Below are 14,310 nucleotides of genomic sequence, written 5' to 3' on the forward strand. Positions count from 1 at the left end.
TAATTTGGGTTAATTAATTTTCTGAAAGGCATTTAAGTAGTCAATATCAAAGTTGGATTTTTTATTTCATCCTTGAGTTTAAATGCCTGTGTACCTTCAAATTTGTCATACAAACTCCACTTACTGAAGCATATATTCAAATGATACATGCATTGCCTTCTCTTATAAAAGCCAACAAAACTGACACAATTTTAATAAGGGGGAAAATTCCTATTCATTTGTTTTAGGTTTTATGTAAAGTCCTAGGATTTTTTAAATTAAACATGTCCCATGATATGTTTAGTATAAACTTAAGTTTTTCAATAAATGTTAAGTGGTAATAACAATAAATACAAATTATTCCAACATAATTTTAAAATCCATGGTTCCTGCTAGATGTTGTATCAATATGAATTAGGTCAGCAGTCAGAAAAACAAAACTGTTCAATAGCTCCTAAGATATAATAAAATATTTTAAATTTAAGTTATGGTTTATTTAAATTTCTTTGGTTTATTTCAATGTCTTTGGCTTATCCCAATACATGCATAATATATTTGGGACCTTTCGTTGTTCACAACCTGAATTCCCATTTTAGACCTCACTACATTTGTTCTTCCATGTTTTTAAGGCAATGTTTGGTACCAAGAATATACACTTTGAATGTGATTCTAGCTGTGCCATTTGTGCAAAGTAAAATTAAATAGGTTAGCAGAGGAACAATGCATCAGAGATGACTTCTTAAAAATCAGTCAATGTACAGGAAGCATTTTATTTTCTTATTTACTCTGTTTACTATCCATCACATTTTTACAAAATTGATCAAAATAGAAAACCTTTTATAAAACAAAATCATACTGAATTATTTGATTTATTTTGAGTTTATAGGAAAAATAGTATCTACTTTATTTCTACTGTTAAACCTTGATTTATTTTTAATACATTACCTGGTCCATTTAAATTAAAGAGGAAAAAATTTTGAACACTATAAATGATTTTAAACTAGGACTGAATAATTAAATGAGCCCCATCTCTTAACATTTTATGTTTGACTGTCTTGCTTGGTTCATGATGACTCTGGAAAGTTTTAACAGACTTTCATCAAATGTGTCATTAATTTTTAAGAATTCAATTTATGGATGAATCTATTTTTTTTAAATAAAAATGACACCTAATGAAGTTATTAGATGAACATATTTCCCATGATTGCACTGACCCTTAGAACAGTTGAACTCTTATGAATAAAAGTAAAATTTTCTTTCTTTTATTAAGCTCGTTTTACATGAGCTAAAATGTAACGTTGTTTATTAAAGGAATAAATCACACAACCGTATTTCATTCAAGCTTACCTTGAACTGGTCCATTGTGCATGATTTCTTTCATTATTTCAGTTTCCTAGAAGGAAAACATTATCAGTGCACACTAAACCCATTGTCTGGTATATAATGTTCGCTGTTATGCAATCAATATAGGAGTTATACTACCCAATTTGCCCTGACCACTTGCTATTAATCATGCTTTGAAATACTTACATGGGAAATGCCCCATTGATGAAGGTGTTAAAAGCAAGATGTACCCATTTATTTCATTGCCTTTAACACCGACAATAATTTTGGAATGGGGAGAAAATAGAACGTATGGTCACAAAAAATAAGTTAAAACCATGTTTAATTATTGGCTATTAGTGTCATCGCCATTCTTTTAATCACAGGAGAGATTCCAGATGCATGTTTAGTAAAGTTATTTCATGTAGATTTAGCATCCAAATGTTGCTCTTCAATGTGTAATGCAGCCCATAGTAAGGAACCAGGTCATTCATTCATTCATGTATGTACATGTATCACAGAGTACATATAAGCAGAAATCAAGATAACAGCAAATATTGGCCCTGAACCTATTATCAGTGTATTTACATGTTGGTAGAATAGACAGACAGTAACACAACTAATTGCATTACAAAATGATAAATTCTGTTGTACAGACAAGCTCACAGTGCCAAGAGTACAAAAAAGGAAAGGGAAATTAATTCTACTCTTAGTCAAGAAAGCCTCACAGAGAAGATAAAATTCTGACCTGGCCCTTGACACATATGTGAGATTTTATCAGATGGAAGCGGGCGGAATAAGCTTTTGGGTAGGAGGCCTCATCACTTGGCTAAGTAGAGAAACACGGAAGAACTGTGGTGTCTAGGAAGAGACAGTCGTCCTCTATCAGGAGCATTATAGGCGGGTGGAGGGGTGGGTGCTGGCCAGACAGAAGTCTGTAAAACAGTAGGTCAGAGCCAAATCATAAAAGCCTGTATGTTACGGTAAGAATACTAGACTGTACTTGCAGGTCACTGGAAGATGGTGAAGGTTCAGATATTCTTAAAGTGAAAAGGTCTCAGTAACACGGATATGATGAAGTAAAACTTGCCAATGCTTTTCACATGACAAACTGGAACCCATGGGCGTCTTTTTCCCATTATAGCTATGTCTAAGTATTTTGTGGAGTAAGGCAAAGAGTTGATAAAATGAGCTACTACCACAAATAAAAAGTTAGTAAAAAAGGGTTTGATTTAGTTTTTGTCAAGTATAGTTATTAATTAATTAATTAATTAATTAAAACATAATTTCTAAACTCTGCTTTCATGGACATTTTTAGATGTAAGCCAAACCATTAATACTGCTAATATTGCAAAGATCAGAAATCATACCCAATGGACATTTTAAAAATATAAAAAAAATCATACCTGAAAACATAGCATTATCTTAGCATGTAATAGTTTTAAATAAACAGCAGAGCTATATAATTTTGAGCATGTTAACCGCTGTTTGTTCTTGCCATTGAGACTTACACTGGAAGAGACTCTGTATGGAGGAGAACACTGGTAGATCCTGTTAGATTTCTCAAGGTTGTTGGGACATGGCTTTGTAGCATGCCGTTTTCCCCGCCCATCAGACCTACTTGCCATGGCGCAGCCATTATTGGTAGCATTTTGATCCTTGAAAAGTGGATAGCATGCATGGGATACCAGTCTGTGAGGAATAAGCAAACAAGTAAAAGTAATACTTAGGAAAATGCCATAGTATCCTACCTACATGCGATTTTACCAAATTATTACTTATATGTAAACTTTCAAAATGTTGCCTGAATCTAAAAGAGCAGTTCACTGATGTTACACACTCCCCTCCCTTCTCTTATTTCTTCAATATAATTAGTAAAATCTTAATTCAATCTATTTTAATAAGTAATTCTACCTACATGATGGAATTTCCTGAAGATGAAAAGTGACTGTCAATAAAATCTATGGTAATTTTATTGGGGAAGTACTTCTTCATTATGCATCTATAATTACAAGGTAGAAGAGCCAAATTTAATGTAAAAAAAGATTGGCCCTGGCTGGTAGCTCAGTGGATAGAGCATCTACCCAGCATATGGATGTCCCAGGTTTAGTTTCCAGTCAGGGTACATAGAAGCAACCACCTGCTTCTCTTCCACTCCTTCTCTCTCTTTTCTTCCTCTTCCCCTCCCATAGCCAGTGGCTCATTTGGTTCAAGTATGGCCCCAGGCACTGAGGCACATCAGCTTCGGGTGCTAAAAATATCTTGGTGCTCGAATATCAGCCCCAGTCAGGGTTGCTAGGTAGATCCCAGTCTGGGTATATGTGGGAGTCTGTCTTACTATCTCTGCTCCTCTTACTTAAAAAGAAAAAATAAGGCAATAAATTTTATTATTCTTAGATGGGGGTAGGGTATTCTGATAAATCATATAAGTTTTATAATTAAGGGTACATTTTACATTTTTCTTAAGTTATAGACACCTTCTAATAAGACTTTAACTATTATGTCTATAGTTTATGATTGTTTAAAGAAATAGTATATGTGTTGGGCAGATAAAATGTATTATGCTCACTTTGTTAAAGATAACATGAGGAGGACATCGCCCAGGTGATATTAATGTGTGTTGGGGTGGGCTAAAGGCAGGCAGAATCCTTGTAGCCTGGGGCTTGGTTTTGGGATTAAGCCTTTCCTACCCTTTTTGGTGAAAGGTGGTACAATCCTATCATGCCTCAGAGAAGTGACTTTGTATTAGAGACTTCCCTATTATGTATATTGGATTAAGGGTTTGGATTGCTACACTATAAAATGGGGACGGAACGAGAGTTTGCGCTCTTGGTTCCTGAGGTTAGCATGAGAGAGGAGAGAGTAGAGCCAGCAGTGGAAGGAGGCCACGTGGAGGAGGCCAGGAGAAGCAGCCAAGATGGCGGAGTGCTGAGTGAGATGCCAGTTTGTGTAGAGTTTGTATCTGGGATAAGGCAGGAGATGGGGAACTGAGGAGAAGAAGGCTGGTGAGCTAGAAACCTTTGATTCTAGGAAACTCGGATAAGTCAGTGGCTTTGTGAGCGCTGAGTGTGACTGGGTTTTGGAGCCCAGTGTATGTTTTTACTTGCCCGCCGGGTGCAAGGTAGGATTAAAGGCTATGGCCCACCAGTTTTTGGCTCCATGGTTTCTTTACCGACTGTCCGAATCCAATGTGAACCTGCATGGGCCAGGCTGCTGTGATAGTGGCCCTGGCTGTGCCTCCTGGCTTTACAATATGCTAACATAATATTTAAAGTTAATAAAGTAGAAATTTATTAGACATTACACAAAAAATAAAGAAAACTATTTTAATCTCTAATTCTGAAATAGGACATAGCAAATAAATTATTTGGCTCCAAAGCTATTATAGTTCATTGAATAGAGAAGCAGATGATAAGAAAATAAGACAATGGAATTGGCTTTATAGATACTCAATGTTGAATAGGCCATAGATGTATACATTAGGATTGATTCAAGAAAATTCAATAGTGTTCAGCAGAGTAATAAAATCTGGGCAAAAAGTGTAATGGAAGCAAAGCCATTAAAAACATAAGGCTTCAAAAACTATCTTGCCTTAGTGAGGTAATGAGTGCTAGCTATTGAATTATGTCAGTACAAATTGACATGTTAAAGCCCTAATCCTCAACATAATGGTATCTGAGTTGGAGCCTTTAGGAGACAAGAAAGTGTAAACAAGGTATTGAGGGTGGGGCTCAGAATGGGGTTAGTATCCTCATAAGAAGAGGAAGAAACAGATCTCTCTCTCTCTGGCCTGCTCTCTGGCCTGCGGGAGGCAAGCCAGTAGGAGTGCTCTCTATAAGAAGTGAATTGGCTAACACCTTGCTCTTGGGCTTATCAGCTTCCAGGACTATGAAAAAGTAATGCTTTATTGTTTAAGACATTCAGTCTATGAATTTTGTTATGTTAACCTAAACAAACTAATACAATGAGATTTAGTTAGATCTCAATTATTATTTATATTTTTAACCCCCTAAAGGACTTTAATTTTTATCATAGTACAAAACAGAAGCAACACAAACACTAGTATGCCAGGAAAGTAGTAGCCCAAGATGTCCATTCTAAGCACTACCTTAATAAGCAAAATATGAAAAAAAAATTTAACAAATGTATTGCCACCTATCAATATCAGACACACACTCTTTCATAGCACATATCTGTTCTGTAGCAGGTCCAGAGCACACAGTGGATGGGGAAATAAAACGTAACCAGACATATGTATTCTACTAGTTATCACCAGCAGTTTACTTAGCCAAACAACTCAGTTCTGAAAGTGCAGTATGGGTATCAAAGCATATAAAAATAAAGAAATGCAACCTGCTTTTTTCTCATCAAAGGGGATGGGGACAATTACTGATATTGATGAATTAAGGCAACTGTAAATTACTTTTTTTATTTTATTCATCTGATTCTTAACCTACTGGACATTATTTATTCATCTACCTGGGTAACTAAAAGGTCAGTAGAGGTACCAGTGATATCAATTACTCTGTTCATTCCATCTGGTAGAGCCATTTCGCTCAGAGCAACAAGAAGACAATGCTTACTTGAGTCTATTAATTTTTCTAAGATATATACATTTTTCAAATAATTGTTTCTAATAGCTTATGTACTCAGTAGATACCAAAAATATATAGCATATGTTTATATAGATGTAGCATATAAATTTGTACATTTTTTTGGTAAAAATTTTGAAATATATATATTTTTCCTTATTCTAACCTTAAGCAGCCCTCATAAGCATTCTAGAAATACATGTTGGGCAGCTATTTACCCACGTTTTCTCAGGTACCACCAAGCCCTATCGATGCTTCCACTGTTGCATCCATCACGGTTCTTGGCACAGCAAGAAATCAAATTTTGAGGAGACAGATTGGCTGTGTATCGACCCTGAGACTGAATTGCTATTCGGTCAGCAGCCACACCTGTTTCAAATAAAACATTGATTAATATTCAAATACACATGGTATTTCTAATAATTTCCATACCTCTTTCTATCAGAACACTAAACTAGTCTTCTAAACTTTATGTAATTTAAAATTAAGGGAAAATATCATTAATATATTTATGTATCTCAATAAGTTAACTGTGTCATAATTTCAATAGTAAGTTTTGTATGGTTTTGGTATTACTCCTTGTCCTCCCAACTTCAAAGACTTCTCTACGTCCTTGTTTCTATCATGTTCTATATACTTCTGATTTTGTTTTTTACAGAGACAGAGAGAGAGTCAGAGAGAGGGATAGATAGGGACAGACAGACAGAATGGAGAGAGATGAGAAGCATCAATCATCAATTTTTTTGTTGCAACACCTTACTTGTTCATTGATTGCTTTCTCATATGTGTCTTGACTGTGGGCCTTCAGCAGACCGAGGAACCCCTTGCTCGAGCCAGTGACCTTGGGTCCAAGTTGGTAAGCTTTTGCTCAAACCAGATGAACCCACGCTCAAGCTGGTGACCTCAGGGTCTCGAACCTGGGTCCTTCTGCATCCCAGTCCGATGCTCTATCCACTGCGCCACCGCCTGGTCAGGCTACTTCTGAATTTTTCATTTAGAAGTCTATCATATGAAACTCCTTGAGGACTAAGGCCATATGTTACATACATTTGTATCTCCTGTAACTATAATGGTATCTTATATAAAGTCACAGGTAAATATATTTTTTTGGAAATGAATGTAACCAAGGAAATGAGGAAAACTGGTATCTCATTTAACTGCCCAAGGGACCATTCTTAAATTAATCCAGACTAATGTAAAACTATCTTATAAAATACCTAAAAGCTACATAGCACACTTTTATGCTTATGATAAATCATGATCCTAATCCTATTTCAGTAGACCTGGAATTCATGTATGTTTGTGTGTGCATGTGTGTGCATGCACACACACACACATACACACACACACACACACACACACACACACACATATATATATATATATATATATATATATATATATATATATATATACCTTTTATGACTGAAACGTATATTCTTCTGTTTCAATAATTTCCTAGCATGGTTATTATTAATCAGTTCATCCCTTTCCCTAACAGATACTTATTGATCACCTACTAGATGAGAGCAGTGCTAAGCACTAAAATGTTAATGATGAACAAGAAACAAGAGAGTCATAATTAGTCATCCAGGAGCAAGAACTATATTCATGTTTTATTTTAATCATGGCACCATGAAAAACTAATAGGAGTAATGAGATCAGGAGAAAAATTGGGGTGAGTGTTGTTTTGGTACAGATTGTTTGTTGTCTGTTATACTTTCAATCTTGATGTTTAAACTCTTTACTTTTAATTAAAAGTAACAAAGTCATAACCTGTCTTCTGTCCATCCAGTTTTCTCAGAAAAAGTTATAGTTTTTCTCATCAAAACTATCTATTAGAACCCCTCAAAGTGCTATTTTAGAATTATTCTAAAATAATTTAGTCATATATGTGTACATATACACACACATGGCTTTTATGTAACTACAGTATATATACAATTCTACACATGTATTTCTATATGTACATGGCTTTTATGTAACTGCAGTGTATGTACAACTCCACAGCATAATTGCTGGCACATTTCAGATGTTCAATATGTGTTGAATCTATAACCTCCTGCTCCCTTCTCAACTCCCAACTCTTATTGAGTTAGTATATACATATTTCATAGGAGCAAATGACACTATACTACCACCCCTGCTATTCTCAAGCAAACAATCCCTACTTCATAAAAGAAAATGGAAATTCTTTGATGCTTTGACTTTCAGTACCATAGGTCAGAATCAAATATAAGTTTTTGAGATGTCACTATTCTTTGCCTCAGAATATACTTTAAAATGTAGAGAAAGCAGTATACAAGGAGTCAGAAACCTGGCTTCCAGAATCATTTCTGATGCTGCTTGGCTTTTGGATCTAGGTAAGTCCCTTTACCTATATGTGTCTCTTTTATAAAACCAAAGACTCGAAAAAAGTGAGCTCTAAGATCCTCTCCAGCTCCATGAATCTGGAGATTTCAACTAAAAGATAAACATTTTAAATTCTAGTGATATGCAGTATGTTGCTCTCATACAGACATTTCTGAATCTAATTCAAATTTACTAGAAATACTTAGAAACGTTTGGAAGGTTAAAGAATGACTCAGTTCAGCAAATTCTTTCTCGCTCTCTTTTTGAAAACTTTAATTGGGCTTTACCTCTGAGACAGACTCTATTATTTTCTCTGTTTACTTTATTCTATCTCCACATTTGCTCTGTGGCTAGTATCACTCCCACTATATCTAATTCCTTCACCTCTTCACCTTCTGACATCTTGCTTGAATTTTATTTGACTGAATAACTACATATGTATGTGGTGGGGGGGGTCTATAGTCTCATTGTTGCTTTAATCAACTGTTCTGACACCTGATAGCTCAGCGCTCTCTCCCAGTTTAGCTGAGGTCCTGACAGTATTAGTTATTTTAATGTCTTATTTATTCTATTGTACAGCTTATAGCTTCTTTGAAAGACAGTTTTGTTATTTTAACTACTGCTTCCTGAAATCATTTTTCTAAATCCTTACAAGAACCTAGTTTCTTCTTTTCTTTACTTAACACATTTTAAAAAATAGCATCAGTCTGATTTTCCATGCTGAACACACAGGATACAAAACTGTGTCTTCCGAAACCACAGAAGTGTTGAAAACCTGCTCTTTTCTGTTTGGCTGAGTTTCGTATGGGGACAAATGCTCACTTAGTGCTGTGCTGAGGCCTTCTGTGAGTCTGTGACTGAGAGATCCCAAACACACTGTCTAAATCAGCCTAGCAAGTTGACTCTCAGCATATCACACCAACATGTTTCCTAAGACAGCTTCAGAAATACTGGTCTAAAGTTAAAGCAAAATTCTTTCATATCACCTGGGAGATGTAATACACTAACCACTTGAATATAAAATGAAAATGATTTATCTGATTACATCCCTCCTCACCCTTCTGAAACAGGGCTCAAAAAGGTCCCCCATGGATCCCTAATGCAGTGAGGACAAACATCAGCTAGTCAGGGAGAATTTCTACTTGGGGAGTAGGCAGTAGCATAGGGTTAACAGACGGAGCCACTACATAGGTGACCTTGGCTGTTAGCATTATTTCTAGAACAAACTAGCTGATATCGTGAAGTAATAATATTTACACAAAGATACCAGCACTTTCCTGTCCCAAGGAATGCCGCCCATCAGAGTTGGCTCCTTTAAGAGCTTTTGTACTTATTTCACAATACTTTTAGTACTTAGACTGCTTTTGAGCATGCTTTTGGAATTCCCTTTAAAGCTTAGCGCATAGTTTTATGAAGATCTTTGATAGTAGCCAATAAATATTATGTTAGTGTCAATTGAATTGCTGGAATGCAACACACCTTTGAGAATAATTTGGAGATCAAATCTTGGCATTAACCTGAGTATTTACTTACTGGATTTGTGAACTTATACAAAAATAGCTATAAAAGATGTATTGTTAGACTTTTGGACAATTAGCAACACTAATTTGGAAGTTACTCTTATTAAAGGACCAGTTATATTACTTTAGACTCAGAACCTATATATTTGTGTTTATCTAAAATGAGATTAAACACATTTAGTCCATTATCAGTTGATTCTGGTCTTTACATCAAATTAGGTTACCAATTTAATATATTTTTGTATATTGTAATTCTTATTTATTTATTTATTTATTTACAGAGGAAGGGAGAAAGAAAAATAGGGAAAGGGAGAGGGAGGGAGAAAGAGAGAAGAGGAAGAAAGAGAGAGGAGGGAGAGGGAGAGAGAAACTTCAATTTGTTGTTCCACCCATTCATGCATTCGTTGATTGATTCTTGTATGTGCCTTGGTGTATTGGAATATTGCTCTAACACACTGAGCTACCCAGCCAGGGACAACCAATTTAATACATTTTGAAAATATTTTTAAAAGAAAAGAATTTTCCCTGGCTGGTTGACTCAGTGGTAGAGCATCGGCCTGGCGTGCAGGAGTCCTAGGTTCGATTCCCAGCCAGGGCACACAGGAGAAGCACCAATCTGCTTCTCCACCCCTCCCCTCTCCTTCCTCTCTGTCTCTCTCTTCCCCTCCTGTAGCCAAGGCTCCATTGGAGCAAAGTTGGCCCGGGCGCTGAGGATGGCTCTGTGGCCTCTGCCTCAGGTGCTAGAGTGGCTCTGGTTGCAGCAGAGCAATACCCCAGATGGGCAGAGCATCGCCCCCTGGTGGGCATGCCGGTGTATCCCAGTCAGGTGCATGCGGAAGTCTGTCTGACTGCCTCCCCGTTTCCAACTTCAGAAAACTACAAAAAAATTAAATTAAATTAAAAAATAAAAGAACTTAAGAATTAAATAGGTGTGTGTATATCTTTATTAGCATTATGTATGGATGAAAAGGAAACTTACACTCCTCTTATTATCTGGCCTTTGTTCTTAAAGGACAAACACATTTGGCAACTTTTCTTTGTTGTACTTTTAAATATAAAAGGTTTTTTCTCTCTTTCTCCCTTTTTTTTTTTTTTTTGTATTTTTTGACGTGAGAAGCTGGGAGGCAGAAAGAGAGACTCCTACATGTGCCCGATCGAGAGCCACCCAGCATGCTCACTAGGGCGCAATGCTCTGCCCATCTGGGGCATTGCTCTATCACAACCAGAGCCATTCTAGTGCCTGAGGCAGGGGCCAAGGAGCCATCCTCAGCCCCCAGGCCAATTCGTTCCAGTGGATCCCTGGCTGTAGGAGGGGAAGAGAGAGATAGAGAGAAAAGAGAGGAGAAAGGGTGGAGAAGCAGATGGGCGCTTCTCCTGTGTGTTCCAGGCGGGAATCAAACCCAGGATATCCACACAGCAGGGCCATGTTCTACCACTGAGCCAACTGGCCAGGGCAGGTTGACTCTCTTTTAAGATTAGACCCTATAGACCAATTTACAGAGTAAAATGGATTTTTATATATCCTTCAGTTTGCTTTATCTGAATAAGACTTTATTTTAATTAATCAAATATTAATATTTAAATATTCTAATTTTTAAAACCTCTCAATTACTGTTCCAGGATCTAGATTCCGTGGGTGATTTGGAAGTAATTAAAATAACATTATTACTTGCAGTGGAAAATGCCCATGATGCAGCACAATTTCTTTGATCCAGGGGGCCATGTGTCCACCCAGGCCATTTATAAGACGCAACAAAAAACTCGGGAAGATCATTTATTGCAGAAAAAGGAGCCTAAAAAAAAGAAGAGGCAGATGTGTTAGATTTTTTCAAATGTATCCCTATAATCATTATAAAAAAATTTAATGGCCTTTCATAATGTTATACATTTCATAATAATAATGTATTTATTTTGTACATTCAAGTTTTCTGAATGACACCTTTGAAAAACATTGGTAACATATGATTTCTATTTCATATATGTTTAAAAATGACAATCCAATGTGAGGAACCATAGCATAGTACAAAATCACAACAAGACATAGAATTCTTTTTCTGGGTTACCACAGAATACAATAATTTTGATCACTGTTTCTCATCTTAAATCATAGTTTTGGTCATCCTTGTGAAAGACCACTTGGAGTTATATTTGGCCTCATAAATAATGTTTACTTTAATATGTCTCCTCTATTGGAGAGTATGTACAATTCTTTGCAAAATTAATTTTGAAACAATGCATTTGTAGCAACTATGCATTAATACACTTGGAGCCCCAAGGAACACCAATTTTCCAACAGTTACTGGGAAACAAAACTGGGACAAATTCGTTGACATTTATAAAATCTTTGAAGATTAAAAAGAACTTCAGGAATTATGTAATGCTAAACATATTGCCCTACAAGCCCATGTTCAAGTCCTGACAGAGTTCATTTCAGCTGCTGTCTTTCCAAGAAAGCAAATTAAATGTTATAGACCTTGCTGTGTTCATGTCATGCAAAGAAAATCTAAAACACAACACTCTGTTCTTTGCCAAAATTTTCTGAAGTGTGATAACATTCACTTCCATAAATAACCAGAACTCAAAACAAGTAAAGAAATATTATTTTTATCACTTATACACACACACGTATCCACAGATGCATGCATCATTTTTGAGAATATTTTAAAGTTTTAAAAACTCAGTAGTTTGTCTTCTCAATAGATCCAATATAATCAGAGCAAATATTATTCAATCCATTTTATGAATGAGGAAATAAACTTCTAAAAGTTAACTGACATGCTAAGGTCTCTCAGTTAAATAAGAAATAACCCTGAAACTAGACCCAGGTTTTAGGATTCTTAACATTATGCTCTATTAATCATTTCCCTACCATATCAGGAATATACAGATACTTGGAACAGAAGTAAAATATCTATGAAAGCTAAAATTTTACCTATTTAAATGTTTTGTAATTGTGCATTGAACAAGTCAGGCTACTGATCCAATATCTTGCAAACAAAATTACTTCTGATAAGTACAGTGTGTTCGTAAAGTCATGGTGCACTTTTGACGGGTCACAAGAAAGTAACAAAAGACAATAGAAATGTGAAATCTGCACCAAATAAAAGAAAAACCCTCCCAGTTTCTGTAGGATGACGTGCCAGCATGTGCACATGCGTAGATGATGACGTAACACCGGGTATACAGCGGAGCAGCACATGGCCATGCCAGTCGAGATGTGGATGGTACAGAGGAAAGTTCAGTGTGTTCTGTGGCTCGCTAAATTCGAATCTGTGACCAAAGTGCAACGTGAATATTGGCGCGTTTATAATGAAGCGCCACCACACAGGAATAAACATTACTCGGTGGGATAAGCAGTTGAAGGAAACTGGCAGTTTGGTGGAGAAATCCCGTTCTGGTAGGCCATCAGTCAGTGATGAGTCTGTAGATGTTATAAAGGATAGCTACCTAAGGAGCCCTAAAATATCTGTGTGTGAGCCCACATCAAACTGCACTGAATAGGTATGAAACTGGGAGGGTTTTCCTTTTATTTGGTGCAGATTTCACATTTCTATCGCCTTTTATTGCTTTCCTGTGACCAGTCAAAAGTGCACCATGACTTTACGGACACACTATATATAGTACCTTTAAAGACTAAAGTAGAGAATTTATATGACTGATTGAAATGGTATCCATCCAAAATATTTATAAATTGAGCTACCAGAAAACAAAAGATAAAATTTTGATATTTTGTGTTATTTTTATTTGTTTGTATATACCTTTTGATCTCTGCTTTTATTTCTTCTTAGTCTCAGTCATTTTTTAGAAGTGTGTTGTTTAATTTTCACGCTTTTGTGTTTTTCTTTACTTTCTTTCTGAAATTGAGTTCTAATTTCAAAGCCTTATGATCAGATAATATGCTTGGTATAATTTCTATCATCCTGAATTTTTTTATGTTAGTTTTATGGCCCAACATATGGTTTATCTTTGAGAATCTTTCATGCACACTGGCAAAGACTGTTCTGATGAAATGTTTGGGGATGTAATGTTCTGTAGATGTCTATTATGTCCATTTGGCCCAGTGTGTCATTTAAAGCTGGTCTATCTTTGTTTTTCTTTCTTTATTTTTATTTTTTTGTGAAAGAGAAGAGAGTCAGAGAGAGGGACAGATAGGGACAGACAGACAGGAAGGGAGAGAGATGAGAAGCATCAATTCTTTGTTGCGGCATCTTAGTTGTTCATTGATTGCTTTCTCATATGTGCCTTGACCAGGGGGCTTCAGCAGATCGAGTGACCTCTTGCTCAAACCAGCGACCTTGGGCTCAAGCTGATGAGCCTTGCTCAAATCAGATGAGCCCACACTCAAGCTGGTGACCTCAGGGTTTCAAACCTGGGTCCTCCACATCCTAGTCCAATGCTCTATCCACTGTGCCACTGCCTGGTCAGGCTTTCTTTTTTTCTCGCTCTTTCTCTTTCTCTCTCTTTCTTTCTCTCTCTTTCTTCCTCTCTCCCTCTCTCTCTCTTCCTTCCTTCCTTCCTTTCTAATTAAGTGAGAGGCAGGGAGG

General features: G+C 36.3%; 1 protein-coding gene across 2 annotated transcripts in view; it reads right to left on the reverse strand.

Annotated features, from left to right (window-relative positions):
• The window catches only part of TINAG (tubulointerstitial nephritis antigen), an 85,587-nt gene that overhangs the window by 43,256 nt on the left and 28,021 nt on the right, over positions 1–14,310 (reverse strand). For both annotated transcript variants that reach the window (XM_066361379.1, XM_066361378.1), the window contains exons 5-8: positions 11,436–11,559; positions 6,113–6,263; positions 2,814–2,994; positions 1,327–1,372 (exon numbers count right to left, since the gene is read on the reverse strand). In XM_066361379.1, the coding sequence (XP_066217476.1) occupies positions 1,327–1,372; positions 2,814–2,994; positions 6,113–6,263; positions 11,436–11,559 (502 nt within the window). The remainder of the gene's footprint in view (positions 1–1,326; positions 1,373–2,813; positions 2,995–6,112; positions 6,264–11,435; positions 11,560–14,310) is intronic.

The sequence above is a fragment of the Saccopteryx leptura genome, chromosome 1 (genome assembly GCF_036850995.1).
Source record: "Saccopteryx leptura isolate mSacLep1 chromosome 1, mSacLep1_pri_phased_curated, whole genome shotgun sequence".
Lineage (NCBI taxonomy): Eukaryota > Metazoa > Chordata > Mammalia > Chiroptera > Emballonuridae > Saccopteryx > Saccopteryx leptura.